The sequence below is a fragment of the Pelophylax lessonae genome (assembly GCF_965119305.1).
Source record: "Pelophylax lessonae genome assembly, chromosome: 2".
Taxonomy (NCBI): Eukaryota; Metazoa; Chordata; class Amphibia; order Anura; family Ranidae; genus Pelophylax; species Pelophylax lessonae.
Window position 1 is genome coordinate 316,840,961 of NC_138769.1, and position 19,516 is coordinate 316,860,476.

Here is a 19,516-nt window from a genome sequence, read left to right on the forward strand (position 1 = left end):
TAAAGCTATACACAATTTTGGCTTGAATGCAAATTGTACCATCTATAACAGATTTTAATGCCAGTGATTGCATTCAATGCCCAACCAAGCTTCTGGATCAAATGGCAAAAAATGTTGACCACGTATATACAGAGGTGCAGTCATCCAAAAACCGTATAGTTCATCCTATTTATTCAGGATTTATGTGAGTTTATCTTCTAGCCTTCTAAGACATCAGTGCTTCATACACAACCCAATTATTAGCAGCAACCTAATCTATCTCATAATGGTTTCATGTACACATGAATTTATTTAACAACAATGCAAACATGTACATTCCATGTAATTAAAAATTAAATCAACATCAACAACCTCAGTGAACAAAACTGTGTGTTTATATCCCTTTCACATGAACTATATGCTGGTTTTTGTTATCAGATACTGGGAACTATTAAGAATTACAATATTTATAACATACAAAGACACAACCCAGAATAATTTTACTAATTGGAATATCATATAAAGTTAGATAGAAACGTAATTCCCATTATCTAATAGCTGCTATTTTATCAGGTTTAAATAATAGCAAGTTTGTTAGGGACAGTGAATGAGCGTCCTTGTAGATCAATAGTTTAATCACCCAGGCTGGAATTTGACAGCTAATAACATGTTGTTTTTATTTCCATTTAAGGCTGAAGTCTACTGAAAATAATTTTTATTTATAAGTTCCATGTACACTGGCTTAAAAAACGCCAGTGCTCTTGGTAGAAAAAAATGCAAATTTTGAGCAATTTTTGTACCAGTGTTTAGCATCGTTTAGTGTTTTTTTTTTTCTGCCAGAAAACCACTTTTAGAAATGCAAACCAGCAGGGTTTTTTTTTTCCTAGCTCTAAGCGCTGAGCTTAAAATATGCCTCTAAACGACCTAATATGCATAGACACATAGGATAACAGTAGGTGCTTCTACAGGCATGGACCCAAAAACAGCACTAGGGGCAGTACTTACAATGAATGCCCCTTGTTCTGATGGCTGCTGTGCTCGGTTGAAAAATCGGAGGTCCTCTGCCCCTGGATAGCTGTGATTTTCTAGTGCTGTCAGGGTTAATATGAGTGTCTGCATCTGTGACCGACACATCTCAAGTACCAACTATGCATGCCACCTTCGCTCCTGTGCTCTAATCTTTTAAATGTGATAGTACAGCTTCTATGAATGGAGTACAAGGGTGGAAAGAGTGGCCAGAATCGGCACTTGACTAGTACCTATCACAGGTACAGCTTCTCATATATAACCCTGCAGAAGAAGAAGATCAAAGGGTATCTGGGGCAGAGGAATTCCAAGCAAACACAACAGACACCAACACGAGACACTTTTAATTTTTAGTAAGCGCAGTTGCCGGTGCTGCTTTTTTTTGTTTTTTTTTCATCTCCAGCTTTAAAGTGTTTGTAAACCCTTATATATACCCAGTGAAAAGAATGTCCTCAGGTGATACACAGATATTAAACATTACATCTGTAATATCTGATATCTGTCTATCTGCAATCTTCTCTTCTCTACATCTGTTCAAACTCCAGAATTTATAAGCTTGTCAGAGTGTTCAGAAAAAAGGGGGCATGGAGCTGAAGTTACACTCTGCAGAGCTCAGTGAGGAGAGCTCGGAGAGCTGATTGGAGATAAGAGACAAACCCCCTTCACACAGCACACAGGAACAGAACTGAGGCTGTGCATCTGCTGGAGGTCCCTCCCCGTTACCATGTTTCTCTTGGAGTCAGGAAAATGTGACACTTACTGCTCTTAAATGAGACATGTGCACACTATAGAAGGATATGCAGAGTGCCCAGTTCCCCATACCTTTCACATCAGAGTTCTCAATCCACCCTTCCACATTTCATGTCTAAGGTTTACAACCACTGTAAGCCATACTTGTTAAAGTACATTAAAATGATGTAGGATAGGCCAGGATCATGTTGGTTTAGCCAAGTCAAAAAAGCTTTCACTATTTAATTCTTAAAAAAATTTTATCTGCTGCCTAAGGTGTATGAATATTTTAGAAATGAGAAATGTATGCAAGGGAAGATGGATATTGTGTAATATGGGGTTCTGGCTTTGGGCTAGTAATGTTTCTGTATCCCTGTCCATTTCAGATTGCCAAGAGAACTGAAACCAGTTTGCATTACACCACAGCTGTGTGACTTTTTGATAGAACTGTCTGAGGTCATTGGGGGGTTGTCATTTGCATCTCTTCCTATTATTTTTACTTTTAAATCCAGTCTAACATTTTCTTTTTTTTTATATTGGTGTCACCTTTCCTATAGGTAGAGGCCTAATGTGTATACAGCAGTACATCTATTCATGGCATGAACTATATACCATTTATATTACAACAGAAGCCTAGGATAAACAATAAATTAACCTCCAGGAGATGAAAACTAGAGTTTTAACAGAATCTTTACCCGCTTGATATTTATGTCACATATATATGGACTATTGGTAGTTTCCAGTTGTGCTTGTGTCCAACATTTTCACTAAGGCACAAGGTTGCTTGGTCACACAGTTCCTTGGAGAAACTGCCTTCAGTCATTTTCTTACTAGGGTGTAGTCTTTAATCACTCTTGCTTCTCAGCTCTGCTAATTTGGTGGTGAGAAAACTCCATTTGAAGGGTGTCTCCTCAACATGATGGGCTTCATTTTCCTCTGCTGGAGGATCTGCCAGCACCCCTTTTGCCTCAGAGTGCTCAGCAGTTTTTTGCTGCCACCGGCTACTAAAGACATCCCAGAGAGCGGATGATCGCTTTTCCGAAGGGTGATCTAAAGAGCGTGATGGAGGAGCTCTACGGAAAAAAAAAAAGACTGTAAGTTTTTTATTTTCTCATGAAAAGAGTGGTGTTTGAAGGTCATGTTTGTACAAAGCACTGTTTCACTGGTAAAGACCAAAGAGAGAATGCAGTTTATCATATAACTTCATATTTGGTGAGACTAGAACATTTCCCTTTGGGTTGCCTACAGTATATACTTTGCTAGGATTTTTATAAACCTTTCTGTAGATTGATACCTTTCCGTGTGACTAATTGGGTGGTTCAGCCTTCGACTGTTGCAATCCCAGTGTTGAAATGAGAAAAGGTGTAGAGCAGGGTTCCTCAAACTACAGCTCTCCAGCTGTTGAGGAACTACACATCCCATGAGGCATTGTAAAACTCTGACATTCACAGACATGACTAGGCATGGGAATTGTAGTTCCTGAACAACTGGAGGGCCATAGTTTGAAGACCCCTGGTGTAGAGTCTGCATCTTTTTAGGAGAGACTTGAGAGTATCTCAGTAAATAAAAAAACTCCTATTGCACGGGATGCCAGAAATGTAATTTTTTATGTCAAAGTAGATGTCTAAGAAAAGAAATGAGTCAATCACTCAAGCAACAATGACATTTCTTAACGCTCCTCTTATGTTAGCTTTCTGTTACTATCCATGATGTTAACGGGTCGGTTTTGACCCGTGTCTTAAATCAGCCATAAAATACCCTCTGAACAATTATTTATCATCCAATTTGTTTCTTACCTCTTGGTTACCTTGTTAGGCTTCTTTATCCTTGAAAAGATTGGTTTTAATATTTTTGGTGTGACCCCTTAGACTTTTTTTTTGATAGCATACCTCTCATTTTCAAATTTAAAAAATAGTAAAATAAACCAGCAACTCTGAAATGTATTGGTCCTATGTTTCTTTACTTTATTTAGAGAAGCAGACAAGCAGGCAAAGAGATAGGCCCATCCCTAACTACAGCTCACAGGGTTAAGAGATGATTGGCTGTCAGTGTTACTAAGCAGAGAGAGTGTTTATGATTTCAGTTTTGGCACTTATTAGTGTCCTAAAATACTATATTATAACTGGGTCAGAATTGACCCTAACACCATGAACGTCTTAATTTTCACCACAGTATTTTATAATTTAGTGAAAAGGATTATTTTTCTATTACATTGTTTAAATAGAGGTTCCTGACAAAGTAAAAAAATCTTGATGCAATAAACAAATTTATGTGATACTTATAGACATTCAAAACCTGAAAACAGATCGGTTCTGACCCTAACACAAGAGGAGGGTTAAAGGTTTCTGTATAGTAATGGTTTACAGAGCACCTCCAGATTGCCATATTAAAAAGAGAGTGCCATTTGAGTGGTTTGTATTACCATTAATTGCTGTATATGTTATATAATCGTTTTAGGGAAGTACAGTGTTCTTTGAAATATGTGTGTGCTACTGTTTCTCCTTTTTTTTTCCAACAGAGAAAGGAAGAGTAAAAACAGAATGGTAACAGGAATGGCAGCGGAAAAAGGGTAGAATCTTCTAGGCATTAATTGCTATAAATTATAAATAAACCTCGTGCTAGATGATGTTGAAATAGGACTGCTGCAACTAAATTCTGAATACTGGATTAAAGTCACAGTGAAAAAAAAGAGTGTGCTATCCCTTTATATCTGATAACTAAACCAGTGCAACAAAATATTATATATATAAATTGTATACAAAAATATACATAAGTTCATGTGCATTACTAAAATTCATATACGTGCAAAATAAACAGCAATACAATGAATAAAAGTCCATTATTGGTGAGTTCATATTAAATCATGATATATCCAAGTGCTTTCAAAGTGCTCAGTGCTCCAAACATATGTGAAGTGCTCCAGTGCAAATAAGGTGCTTTTTAAAAACGTATGTTTGGCCTCTTACCAGACAGGGGGGATCTCAAATTATGGAAGCCAGCAGCGCTAAAACATCACTCCTGGATAGCCAACGCTCTCACTATCAGGCATCCGGTTAGTTAAGTCACCCTGTCAATAAGATATAACTACAGTGTCTCCACTGCTGGAGTGTATGCCTGGTATCTTACTCGACATCCACACAATCAGTAGCCATGCACTGATCCTGGGATACAGAAGATGAGGACAGAGCTCTGGATCCTGGGATCAGTGGATGGCTACTGATTGTCCAATTTATATGGGTCTAGCACGTTGCTCTTTTACAAGTCTAACACCTGTATATTGAACCAGGAAGTGTGTTACAGGTCATATGGTGATAAGTTATATGTGTGCGGTTCACATTAGGACTCTCACACATAGATTTTTCACAATAAAACGGATGTGCTTTTCTGCAGCAAAATCCATTTTATGTGTTTCCATCATCGCACTGTATTCCAGCATTTTCCAAAACTTTGTGTGTTTAATTTTATACTGAAGTAAAACTGTGGGAATAAAAATACGGTAGCAGACACTGGTGACATATTGTTTTAAAGAACCAGGCTTTGAGGTACCACCCTGTTCCTCGCTTCACTATCTAGTGAGTCACATTGGTGAGTTCATATTAAATCATGAAATATCCAAGTGCTTCCAAAGTGCTCAGTGCTCCAAACATATGTTCAATTAGGCTACATTCACACCTGAGCGTAGCGTTTTTCGCGCGGTTTTTACCGCGATTTTACCGCGATTTTTGCGGCGTTTTTTACCGCGATTTTACCGCGATTTTTACCGCGATTTTTGTGCAGGCGTTTTTAGATTGAATAGAGATCAATGGAAAACGCCTGTAATCTGCCCAAAAAGAAGCTCATGTACTTTTTTGAGCGTTGGGCGTTTTGTATACAGCGTCAAAACGCTCAGATGTGAACAGGGGCCATTGAAATGAATAGGATTTGTCTTGTTGGGCGTTTTGAGAGCTGATCCTAGAGCAGAAAAACGCCCCAAAAACGCCCCAAAACGCCTAGATGTGAACGGAGCCATAAGTTCAAATAAGGTGCTCTTTAAAAACGTATATTTGGCCTCTTACCAGACAGAGGGATCTCAAATTATAGAAACCAACAGCGCTAAAACATCACTCCTGAATAGCCGTTGCTCTCACCATCAGGCATCTGGTTAGTTAAGTCACCCTGTCAATAAGATATAGCTCCACCCTGATCCTCGCTTCACTATCCTATCTAGTGAGTCCCTTACCATGAACAAGCTTGCAGCCTCTGAAGTCTTAACCGCTGTCCTGCATATACTGGTTTTGTGTAGCCAAGGCAGCAATCCCTTCTCCCTTGTATGTCTAGCCTCAACAGTTCTCTTTACCCACTTGACCTCCAGAAGATTTACTCACCTTCATAACCAGGCCATTTTTTGTGATACAGCACTGCGTTACTTTAAAGTGATTGCAAAAGTCTAATTTTTTTGTGTTTTTTTTAACCACTTAAGCCCCGTAGGATTTGGCTGCTCAAAGACCAGGGCCTATTTTGCGATTCGGCACTGCGTGATTTTAACGGACAATTGCGCGGTCGTGCGACGCTGTACCCAAATGAAATTGATGTCCTTTTTTTTCCCCACAAACAGGGCTTTCTTTTGGTGGTATTTGATCACCTGTGCAATTTTTATTTTTTGCGTTATAAACAAAAAAAGAGCGTTCATTTTGAAAAAATAACAATATTTTTCACATTTTTTATATGAAATTATATAAAAAAAAATGTAAAAATCTAAATTTTTTAACATTTTAGGCCAATTTGTTTTCTGCTACATATTTTTGGTAAAAAAAAAATCAAAATAAGCGTATTTTGATTGGTTTGTGCAAACGTTATTGCGTTTACTAACTAAGGGAAAGATTTATGTAATTTTTATTGTTTTTTTTTTAAACTAATAATGGCGGCGATCTGCGATTTTTTTTTTTTGCGGGACTGTGACATTGCGGCTGACAGATCGGACCCCTGACTAACATTTTTGACACTTTTGGGGGTACCAGTGACATTACTACAGTAATCAGTGCTATACATATGCACTGTTACTGTAAAAATGACACTGGCAGGGAAGGGGCATGGCTTTTGATGTAACCACAGAAACATACCATCCTACATAGCAGGATCGTATGATCTCTGCAGTTACACCAGGGAGAATGACAGGCGGCTTTGTTTACATTAGCCGCCTGCCTTTCTCCCTCTCCAGCGGGAGATCGCGAGTGGCTGGCAGACATCGGAGTCGCCGGTCACTCGCGCGGGGATCCCAGTGAACAAGCGGGGGACTGATGATCAGTGCCCTGATTACTTGTCCTGGACTCCCCTTCGAGGAGGAGCCGCTGATTGGCTTTCCTTGCCAAACACTCTGACACTGACTGAGGCGAGGAGCGCCGATAAACGGCACTTCCACATTTACTTGTTACTGGCTGGGATTGGACACAGCCAATCACATGGGTAAAGAGCCACTTCATTGGCTCTTTACCAAGACCGGGGTCGCGCCATGTCCTAGGCACATGGTGCAGCCGTAATCGGCGCGCAAGAGCGGCCATTCTAGGGCGCCGTCATATGACGTCTTCCCAGAACGAGAGCCGCATTGCTCCACCGTCATTTGACGGTGGGCGGGCGGCAAGTGGTTAAATAACAAACATGTTATACTTACCTCCTCTCTGCAGTGGTTTTGCACAGAGCAGCCTGGATCCTCCTCCTCTCAGGTCCCTCTTTGCTGCTCCTGGCCTCTCCCTCCTGTCGAGTGCCCCTACAGCAAGCAGCTTGCTATGGAGGCACCCGAGTCTACCCACAGCTCTGTGAGTCTATTCAGACACAGAGCTGTGGTTTGGCCCCGCACCCTCTCTCTCCTGATTGGCTAACTGATGTTGATTGACAGCCGCGGGAGCCAATGGCACTGTGGCTGTGTCTCAACCAATCAGGAGGGATAGTTCCGGATGGCTGAGGAACTCATGGACATTGCTTGACAGAGATGGGGCTCAGGAAGTATTAGGGCGTGCTGCTTTACACAGAAGACTTTTTATCTTAATGTATTAAATGCATTAAGATAAAAAACCTTCTGCATTTACAACTCCTTTAACTGACAATTGTGATGCTATACCCAAATAAAATTGATGTCCTTTTTTTCCCACAAGTGGAGCTTTCTTTTGGTGGTATTTGATCATCACTGTGTTTTTTATTTTTTGCACTATAAATTTAAAAAAAGACCGACAATTAAAAAAAAAAATAATAATAATAATAATTTTTTTATTTGCTGTGTTAAAACCTATCCAATAAAAAAATGCGGGAAAAAAAATCAAATTTATACATCAATTTAGGCCAATATGTATTCTGCTACATAGTTTTGGTAAAAAAAAATCCCAAAAAGGGTATATTGATTGTTTTGCGCAAAGGTTTTAGCATCTACAAACTCTGGAATAGTTATATTCATATTTATTTATATTTACTAGTAATGGCCGCAATCAGCGACTTATAGCTGGACTGCGATATTGCAATGGACATTTGGACACTAACTGACAATTTTTGAGGACCAGTGACACTAATGCAGTGGTTAATGCTAAAAAACATGCACTGTCACTATACTAATGACACTGGCAGGGGAGGGGTTAACTGTGTGTCTAGCCTGTGTTTTACTACAGTGTGGGAGGTGATTTTACTAGGGGAAGACATGGATCTTTGTCCCTGCTTAGCAAAGACACAGGATACATGCCTTCCCTCCTGTCAAAATGGCAATCTGCCTTCTTTACATAGGCAAACCGCATTTCTGCAGAATGATCGGTGGGTGTCGGCGGACATCGAGTCCGCGGTACCTGCTGATCGGCTCCTGTTGTGTATAATCACAGCTGGAGCAAGCCGCCGGCAGCGTGCATTCGCACCCACTACTATATATATATATATATATATATATATATATATATATACATATATGGGTATACCCACATATATATATATATATATATATATATATATATATATATATATATATATATATATATACATATATATATATATATATATATATATATATATATATATATACATATATGGGTATACCCACATATATATATATATATATATATATATATATATGTGTGTATACCCATATATATATATATATATAAATATATTGTGTATACCCACACATATATATGTGATCTATCGCACAGCTGCTGCCCTGTAGCAGTAAAACTGCTTTAAAGCAGTCAGCAAGTGGTTAAGGAAGGCTCAATACCCCCTTTTTATGCTGACCCCATTTTGTTGGGCAATCCTTCCTTTTTTGCCCTGGAGAAATTAGATAAAACATCTCTCCTTTTCCATAGTTGTTACTTTAACAAGTGTCCCCAGTGTTCAACTGACAACTGTAAAATGCTGCATTTCTCTTCTCTTTCTGTCACAGTGACAATGGTCCCCTGAACCTATAGGGAAGTGCACCCCCCCCCCCCCCCCCAGCAGCAACAGAGAATTATAAAAACCTTCTACATTCTATCCAAAACTATAAAAAGTTTGGGATTTACAAATAAATACATGGTTATACTTTCTCATTTGGCTCCAAGCTCTACTTTATAGAAGCCATTGCTTCCATACGCTGCACTGCTAATGGCCCAAAAAAAGGCCTGAAACAGCTGTATGCAGTTTGAATTTGTTGGTTATGTATTATGAGGCTATACTGTATATGCACTATACCCTGGCGGTTCATAATCCACATTTGGCCATTGCAGCATAAAGGAATGATTTTCATGGCTTGACACTCTATCCTAAACTGAGACATAGTCCTATTTTTGGGATATGTGATAAAATTAGATATGTGAATACCCTCAATTCTAAGAAGGCTCTACTGTGGTATGCACTGATTTGGTTGGAGAGCTTTTTACTTTCTTTAGTCCCTTTTCCAAACTTTATTTAGGTAAAGGAAGAAAAGATACAATTAACTAAAAGGCAAGTATAACCTTTGCTTCAACAGGCCAGGATATTAAGTGATGGTTACACTTAGGCAATATATCAAGCTTCTTTTGAAATTTTTAGTTGAGGAAGATTCAACAATAAGTGAAAAAGAGGATCAGTAGGCTCACAGTAATGTCAATGGTCCTAACTTGGGTTTGTACAATAAAGTGAGGGAGGATCTAGGTAAAGAGGATAAGGCAGGATTTGGATAGAATATTTTTTTAGAGATAGTTAAAAAAGGAGGGAGGAGAAAAGGGTAAAAATGGTTTGAGGAAAGGGAGGGATAGAGCAGGTCTAGGGTAGGGGGGCAGAAGTGATGAGGGTACGATTTATAGAGGGGGGGGGGACTTGATGTATGGGGGGAATTACAGGTAGACCATTTAAAGTAGAGAGATATTGCTTTATCAATGCTTTTATGTGTAGAGGTATGTTTTTTCTATTTGCTCTCTCCCTGCACAACTCTCAACCCCTGCTCTGCAAGAAAAATTTCTACTGGGCCAAAGGTTCCCAAAAATAGGCCAATCCGAACTAAATACATAGGTGTATCAGAAAAGTTGATAAAACAAAAATCTTGTGAGCAACCTTCAAGTAATATACTGTATATATTTCAACATCGGCTGCAAGCACTTCTCACATTCCCATAAATGTGTTTACAACATATTATCCATCAATGTGCCATGCTAACTAATCAAAACAAATCCACAGTGATGTGCCAATAATAAATAAACTTTCCTTCAAAATTACATTTGTGCAAAATAATATAAGCAAATTATCACTATCCCTGCAAATAATGATATTACTGCCAGTACAAAATAAAAAATAAATAAAAGCTACATTAGAAATATAAAAAACAGGTGCAGTCCATTATTGTGCTTGTGTGAAAAAATCACCGCCCTGTAGCTTTGCTGGTGATCACCACCACTCCTCTTAGAGTTGCTTAAAGTTCTCAAAGGTTACCCCCTACTTGTGTTCGTTCCCCTGTTGGGTGTATTATCACCTAAATTCCAGTGACCTCACAGTTAAGTTTGGTCAAATTGCGATCTTAAGTCTCATCCAGACTTTGTAATGTGTGTGTCCTGATCTTCTTGTGTCTCCTTCATAGCATCACTCCCTGAGAATTCTTCCCACCCGTGTATATAAAAAGGAAATTTCCAGTAGTGTTTTATCTTTAAAACCAGATGACGTTTATTAAAAATGTAACAATTGGGTTCTGAGAATTCCCCCTGAGGAAGCCACATCACTCTGTGGCGTAACGCGTAGGGGAGGAACAAGAGGATGACACAGCGGCTATTCCTGTAGATAGACACCTTGTATGCCTAGTGGCTAATGCTCGATCAGGGAGACAGGAGACTAAACTTATTTTAAAAGCAGTAAGTGTGTGGTGCACTACAAGCACCCTATAAATTGAGTACACAATTGTTATATTTTTAATAAACGTCACCTGGTTTTTTCGTTCCAATAGTTTTTTATTACAAATTTAAAGCATTATACAGAAGTTTATGCTTAAACAATTATCAGAAAGTTATCATAACAAGGATGCATTTTCCAATATGATTAGAGGCATTGACCAGTTAAACATAGAAAAACGACATAAAAAAAGATTTAGGCCCAACAATCTGGCTCTATTCATTAGCATGACCATTTGTCTATGGGCTATGAGCCCATATGTCTCAGCAACTAGGCATCAAGAAACATCAACAGGTAATAATAATAATAAAGTAACAGTACAGTAAACTGGTGATCACCCATAGCTCCAGAATATGGGAGATGTAAAAGCAATGTCAACTAGAGCTGGTCCTGGTGCCTAAAATCACGTGGTCTTGATCTTGAAAAAATAGAACAATTGGGGAGACTATGGTGTTCTAGCAGCATCCTACCAAAAATGATTATTATGGTATAACAGAACCAATAACAGGAAAAATGAAGGATGAAAAAGAAAAAGAGAAAAAAGGATCAGAATAGAGTAGAGTAGGTCCCATCAGCCCGGGCCTCCCCTCACAAAATGGTTCAGGGAACCTGAAGATAAATAATCTAGGGATTCCATACTTTTTCAAACCTAGCTTGCTTATCTCTTTGAATACTGGTCAGTTTTTCATTAATCATAATTCAGGATATTTTATGTTTCACCAACATAACATTGATCATGGGTGATTTCCTTGCACATGCTATGGTTATTTTAGCTGCTAAATATGAGAGCTCGTAGATGCCTAGGGATCAGTAAACAGCACAGTTTTGGTGCCTGTGGGTGCATTCTGTCCCGTGTAGATCATGTTGAACATCCTGATCCAGAAGCACCGGACCTTCGGGCAGGACCACCAGACATCATGCATATCACCTTCCTGTCCACATCCCTGAAAACATAGGGGTGAGGTACCAGGGTAAATATTTGCCAGCCTTGTCGGGTTGCCTCCACCAAGGAAGTGTTAAGTATGCCCTTGTGCACCATGGTCAACCTATTTGTCCACACCTCCTCCTCAACTCTCTCCCCCTGAGGTCTGATTCCCATGCTGTTTGGTAGGAAGGCTTGTTTCCTCCCCGTGGTTTGGGCCCACATGTGCACCTGTTCTCAAATAGGGTCCTCGTAGTTATGTCAACCTGATCCCTTATTAGGATTTGCATGAAAAGGATATTTTGGCATGGACAATACGCCTCCGCAGGGGGCATTTGTATTGTGTCCCTGAAGTAGCTGGGTTGTCTTATCCCCTTATAGTCTATAAAGTGTGCTATTCTGTAAAGACCCTTGTTGCCCCCCATGTGAATTGATTAATCTGTTGAAATAGGGATTATTGAAAAGGGGAGCCACCGGTGAGCGGGGGGATTTGAAAGGGTACAACTTGCATGCCATGTCCCAACAACGCGGAGTGGGATAAGGAAGGGCTCAATACTGACGTTCCTTCGCAGGGAGCCACATTAGGGGATTGAGGGGGAGAGTTGGGCAAGCCTGCGCCTCGAAGTAGAAAGGTCACCTAGTTTAAAGATAAAACACTATCGGAGATATACCTTTTCATATACAAGGATTGGGAGGAGATCACGGAATTCTCAGGCAGTGATACTATGAAGGAGACACAAGGAGATCAGGACACACACAGCACAAAGTCTGGATGAGACTTAAGAGCGCAATTTGACCCAACTTAACTGTGAGGTCACTAGTATTGAGGTGAGAATACACCCAAAAGGGGAGCATGAGTGGGGTGTATACTTTTAGCACTTTAAGCAACTCTAAGAGTAGTGGTGGCGATCACCAGCAAAGCTTTAAGGCAGTGATATTTTCACAGAAGCACATTAATGGACTGCACCTGTTTTTTATATTTCTAATGTATCTTTTTTTTATTTTTAATTGTGCACTGGCAGTAATATCATTATTTGCGCAAGTGATAATTTGCTTATATTTTGCACAAATGTAATTTTGAAGGAACGTTTATTTATTATTGGCATATTACTGTGGATTTATTTAGATTATTTAGCGTGGCACATGGATTGGATTATATCAGAAATACGTTTCCATTACTGTAGGATAATTAGTTAAATTAGTGGAACTTCCGCTCATCTGTTTCCTCCCCCCATCTGGTGCCACATTTGGCGCCTTTCAGGGGGGAGGGGGAGAACGGGTACCTGTTTTTGATAAGTATCCTTCCTCACTTCCGGAAGACAGCGACCTGCTACTGAGCCAATTAGAATGCATAGCGCGCTTCGCGCATGCGCAGCAGGGAACCGGCTCTGAAGCCGAAAGGCTTCATTGCCGGTTTTCCGTAGAACGAATGGCGGCGGCAGCACCTGGCAGCCGATCCGAAAATCGGCTGTGATGCTCACATTGCGGGCTCCATGGACAGCTAAATATCTATATATTAAAAATCAGCAGCTACAGTATTTGTAGCTGTTGACTTTAATTTTTTTTTTTCCCAGCTGGAACAACGCTTTAACTATTGGGTTTCCAGGGCTTATTGGAAAGTATGCCATTTAAACACTTTCCAGTTAGCCCATGTAGCTATATTTTGATCTTTGCTGTTAAGTTTTCCTCCCCTATTCTGTATAATGTATGAGTAGAAATTTTGCATTACACATATAAGTTCAGGCAAAATCACAAGAAATGCAAATATGTATGAAATTACTCTTGTGCAAATTCCTACTTACTGTTCTGGCGCCTGCTCTGCCATTTGCTCAACATCCTGATCTGTTCTGTGGTCTTCATCTTTAGAGAACAATGAGGTAACACTTCTCCAACCAAAAGCTCCTTGGACCTGTGAATAGGTAACATATGAACACTCAAACACAGTTAAAATGGAGAGGAAGCATTCATCTATAGAAGTACACTATTACTTTTTTAAGACTTAAAGCAGTATTAAAATCAAAACAAAAGAACCATATATTGCAGCTTGCAAAATCTTAGATGTGTTGGCTAGGTTTGTTTTCCTTTTTTTTTTTTTTAGGAATTATTTCTTTAATTTTACCTGGTGATCTGGCCAAAAAGGCTGTTGTTTTTCAAAAGAACAAGCTGTACTGCAGATGTAGCAGTCAGAAGGTTGAGACAAACCATTTAACATGGGACAGAGGTGTTTACAATATAATCAGCTTTTATTCATTTATGTAAAATCTTTATGCCAAAAGAAACAAAGCTGTTGTTGTAACTACAGTATAAATTATTATAAAGTGTTAGTTTTACTTAAATTCGTATATGTATCTGAATCTGCTAGTGCATCCAACACTACCCTCCCCCAGACTGACAATGCTGCTGTCCAAAGGTGTCCCTGTTGCTCCTCCATTCAGAGTACAGCCACCCCAAGACAAGAAGTGTGTAAAAAGAAAACTAATGCAGGCACTACATTTATAGATTGGTAAGCTGCAATATATTGCATTTTTGTTTTCAAGTTTAATAATGCTTTTAATGTCTTAGAGCAGGGATGTCAAATTTTAATTTTACCACAGGCAGCATCGGCATTATGGTTGCCCTCAAGGGGCTGGTTGTATCAGCAGGACTATATACATTTACCTAGGGCTTTTTTCCTCATTGAATAGGAGCAGAAACTCAATGCCCCCCCCCCCTCCCCACCACCACCACCACCAAACTGCATCTAATAGTGGGTGTGGCCAAATTGCACTGGCAGTGGGGGAATCTAAAAGGGGCAATAAACTCTATGAGTACATTATGTGTGACGTACAGAGTTTAGTGGTGCGCTGTGTACAGACTGCAGGGTTTAGGAGTGCACTACATACAGAGTGCAGGGTTTAGGGGTGTGCTGTGCACAGTGTGCAGGGTTCAGCTGTCCAAATCTCACTTCCACCTCTCCTCAAGCCCTGTTGTCTACAGCATCCCCCTCCTCTGCAAACATCTCCTTCGACAGGCCTCATCTCTACCCCTCCCCAAAAGTTTCCTCTCATCTCACCTACCTAGCCCGGCTCTAGTACCTCCTGGCAGTGTAGGCAGCTTCGCCTTTCTCTCACCTGTAGGGAGATCATTGGTTGGCATTTGTGCACCTGAGCACAGATGGTGATCACAGTGCAGCTTACCACATAAGGCCTCATCCCACACCGCACTTGCATTTCTCTTGTCTCCAATGTGAGTGCAGGGCAGGCAGGGATCTGTGAGAGACGCCGAGAGGAAAGCTATTCCACAGAAGGCCTATTTGTTTACAAGTGACAGTGGTGAGCGGAGGGCTCCAGCTGAGAAAAGCCCTGAGTGCGAGGACCACATGAAGTGGCCTGGAGACCTAGATTTGGCCTGTCGGCCCTGTGTTTGACAAATGTGGCTTAGCGCGAAGTAGCCAAACTTTCAAACAAAACTCTACTCGTAACAATTGATAAAAAAAATAAAGTTCTTTAGGAAGGAACATACATTCCACATTTATAATTATGCAACCAAAATTAGCGTGTGCTGTAAATTGCTTCCAGCATTGCTCCTGTTTCTTCTTGCCGGAGGCTGCCATTTTGTTGAAGCCCAGAGTCCTGAACAGCATTTAAAACAGAACTAAGCCCTCTTATCCTTTTCAGCCAAGGAAGCTGCCCCCAACTGCCATGATGCCGCACATGTGATGAGTTATGACTCCAGCCATTTGATGGTTTGACAGTTTGGTTGCGAACACAAGCAAATGTGACAGCATTTACATCCTGGCATGCTGGGAATGTAACAGTTTTTTTTTTAAACTGTTAAATTGATGGGTTTAGTTCTGCTTTAATCTTAGGCTGTCAGCAGATCGTCCTCTACAAATTCGGCATTGTCGAAAAAAAGAGAGCAACTGAGCATGTGCAGAGCAGGGTGAGACAGTGTATTACTGGATTTTTAATGTTTTACAAAGCTATACCTGCAAAAGGGGCCAGCCTTAAGGGATCTATCAAGAATACATTTCCTGACAGACTCCATGGCAGCATACGTTCGGGTAGGCTCCGCCTCCTCTCCTACCTCATAGGACCCCACTCCCATAAATCTTTGCTCCCTTTCAGCATCAGTGTTCCTTTTTCGTCCTCCTCATACATATGTCTGATGTTCCTACTATCTGGTCCTGTATATCGGTGGCAGACTGAGTTTCGGAGTCTCCGATAAGCCCTGGCTCTTAGCGGGGTATGGAGGGGGCAATGGAAGAGACCCTTAGCTGGAGCTATGTGGTTTGACCGAGAGAGCCCTGCTGCTGCGGGAGGCCCTTTATTGCCTGAAGACACAAGCCGGTGTTGTGTCTCCTGGACTCGGTTATGCTATCGGAGGGTGGTAAGCCCTTATATGGGACCATTTCTTTTTCCTCATTTTCATGCTTATCTTCCTTGTATATTGCCCTTTTTATCTATGCTCGTGTCTAGGGTGTTTTCTTATCGGTTATCGCTCTAGTGTTGCTAAGTTTTTCGGTTTAAACTTACTTGCGGTGCTTCATGGCCGCCGCCACGGTCCTTTCCGCTACTTCCGGGTTGTCCGGCGCGTCTGGGCATGCGCAGTACACCGCCGAGTATTGGAATCATTGCGCATGCGCAGTAGTGCGGTTGACGTCACGCGCGGTTGCTCAATACGGCGCGTCGCGGTCCGGCGCTCTATTTAAGCCTGCGATCAGACCGGAGCTGGTGGGAAGGTCGGTATATCGGTAGCCTCCCCCAGACTCCGGTCCTGTGGTTAAGGTAAGAAGATTCCTTCTCCTGGGGGTCTTGTGTTTAGGTAATGGGACTGATGGTTATATCCTCTTCCTATTAGATTACTTATCCCTACCTTGTTGCACCATTGAGATTTCTCCAGCTATGGAATCATCGCCGCCCCCTAGTGGCCAGCCTGCTCTTTCTAGGTATGTGCTGGTTCTGACAGTTTTATGCCTTGTGTCTCTTTCATCTTTTCTTATGGCTTGCCTGTATGTGTCTGTCTCAGCTCCCTTAGGTCTAATCAACAGCCCCGCACACGCAGCGAAGACAGTCATTCAAATACGCAGCACCAGCGCTCCTCATCTAAATCTAAGCGCAGCTCCTCTCATGGCAGGGGACGTGAGGGCCAGTCTTCCTCGCACCATGGCAGCTCAGAACGCCCGCAGGGGAAAAAATGCTGGGGTTGCCGTACCCTAATACCAGATGGTTCCTCCTTGTGCAAACCCTGTTATACCCAAGCTACGGGTGAAAGGGAAAAAACGGACCAACATATTGAGGAGGTGGTGCGTAGAGTTTTAAAGGACTCTCTTGCTGAGTTGCATAAGCCAAGCACTTCTGCAGGTCCGTCACGCTCTCCTGACAGAGATTTGTCGGTTCAGGATCCGTTTGAGTCTTCCCAACCCAGCCATCCATCTATTCTCCCGTCAGAGTCCGATTCCGATTCGGATGACTCCGGTACTGGATTCGAGTTTGCCCTCGTATCTTCGTTAGTTAAAGCGGTAAGAGAGGCCCTTGATTGGGAGGATCCTGCTGTCTCTTCTCCTAAGCAGAAGAAATATTTCAAGCAATTATGCAAAGAGCGCTTGAATTTCCCATTTCTAGAGGAACTGGAAGACATAATGTCTGAAGAGTGGAGCAAAGTGGAAAGGAAAAATTCCATGACCACTAAAGTATCGAAGCTCTATCCTTTTAAACAAGAAAAGGTGAAATATTTGGAGTCATCTCCTAGTGTGGATGCCGCAGTGATGCGTCTGGCGAAACACGTCACTCTCCCAATGGAGGATACAGCATCATTTAGAGATCCTTTGGATCGGAGGATTGACGCTGATCTTAAGTGAGCATACCTATCAGCTGGCATGGCCTGTAAGCCAGCAATGGCTTTGGCTACAATTTCCAAGGCCATGGAGGTTTGGGTTAATGCCCTCGAAGATACTCTTGGAGGAGTTTCGGAGGAAGTGCTCCAAAGTTCTCCTATTCAGGAGCTGAAGATGGTTGCGGGCTTCTTGGGGGAGGCTTCTTTGGACACCATTCGCCTCTTGGCCCGGGTTATGCTGGCCTCCGTTACGGCCAAACGTGCCCTTTGGCTTCGGCCTTGGGTTGCTGATGCTGCCTCTAAACAGGCTTGGTGTAGGATTCCCTTTGAGGGTTCTTCCCTCTTTGGGAATAAACTAGATGCAGCCATAGCCACGGGCGGAAAATCTGGGTTCCTTCCTCAGGACAAACGCCCAAGCGCTCAGAAGCGCTCTTTCCCAAGGAGACAAAATGCTAATCGCTCTAGGGAAGAGCGCAGCTACAGACCAGGGAAATCCTATGGGAGAAGCTGGAAGTCAAGACAGTCCTCTTTTCAGAAAGGTCCTAAGGGCCCTTCGTCAGGTGACCGGGAGGCCACCAAATCCTTTTGAGGTTGGGCCCGTCCAGTCGGTTCCGGTAGGGGCCAGGTTGCTCCAATTTCGGGACGTCTGGGCGGCCTCGATCCAGGATCCCTGGGTTCTAAATGTTGTGTCCCGAGGGCACTCCTGGGCGTTCAACAACGTTCCCAAGCCCAGGTTCATTGCAACTTCCCTTCCTCCTACAGCAGAAAAGAAGAAGGTTCTTCTCAGTTATGTGGATACCCTACTGGATCAACGAGCTGTAGTACTAGTTCCCGAAGAGGAAAGGGGTCAGGGAGTGTATTCACCTCTCTTCCTCGTTCAGAAAAAGAACGGCACATGGCGCCCGGTAATAGATCTCACTTATCTAAACAGATCTATTCGTCGAGAGAGGTTCAAGATGGAGTCCCTAATTACAATACAACATTCGGTTCTCCCAGGAGATTGGTTGGCATCAATAGACCTAAAAGATGCGTACTTCCACGTTCCAGTGGCAAAAGAGTATCATCAATTCCTCCGGTTTGCTGTCAATCATGTCCACATGCAATTTACATGTCTTCCCTTTGGGCTCTCGACTTCGCCTCGCACCTTCTCCAAGACGTTGTTGGCAATCGTGGCTCTCATCAGAACCAGAGGTATCAGATTACATCATTACCTGGACGATCTCCTTCTTCTGTCCCAGGACAGGGCCCAGTTACTGATACATCTGGAGCAGGTGATCCTTACTCTTCAGGAGTTCGGGTGGATTCTCAATTTGGAGAAGAGCCATCTGGTGCCCACGCAGTCCCTGGTATTTCTCGGAGCACTGTTCAACACGTTGAATTGCACCATATCTCTACCAGAGAAAATTCCTGTAGTCCAGAGCAGGGTGGCTCTCGCTCTCGCTGCCACCCATCTCACTGCTTGTCAGTGTCTAAAGGTGGTAGGGACTCTAGTGGCTACCTCGCCCATGGTGAAGTGGGCTCCGTGGAGGCTGAGGCCCTTTCAGAAGGGGTTTCTCCATCAGTGGACGACAGAGAACCTGTCTCAGATTATTTATCTAACACCATTCATGAAAGGGTGTCTTCCTTGGTGGTTACGCCGTGCGAACCTAACCAACTGCCACTCAATTGCTCCAATTTCCTGGGTGACGATAACCTCCGACGCCA

General features: G+C 42.0%; 1 protein-coding gene across 1 annotated transcript in view; it reads right to left on the bottom strand.

The window, feature by feature from the left end:
* Positions 1 to 2,306: 2,306 nt before the first annotated feature.
* LOC309548606 (uncharacterized protein C1orf232) overlaps positions 2,307 to 19,516 on the bottom strand; it is a 29,883-nt gene continuing 12,673 nt past the window's right edge. The window contains exons 4-5 of the mRNA XM_082248580.1: positions 13,801 to 13,907; positions 2,307 to 2,807 (exon numbers count right to left, since the gene is read on the bottom strand). Of these exons, the coding sequence (XP_082104706.1) occupies positions 2,579 to 2,807; positions 13,801 to 13,907 (336 nt within the window). The 3' untranslated portion in view covers positions 2,307 to 2,578. The remainder of the gene's footprint in view (positions 2,808 to 13,800; positions 13,908 to 19,516) is intronic.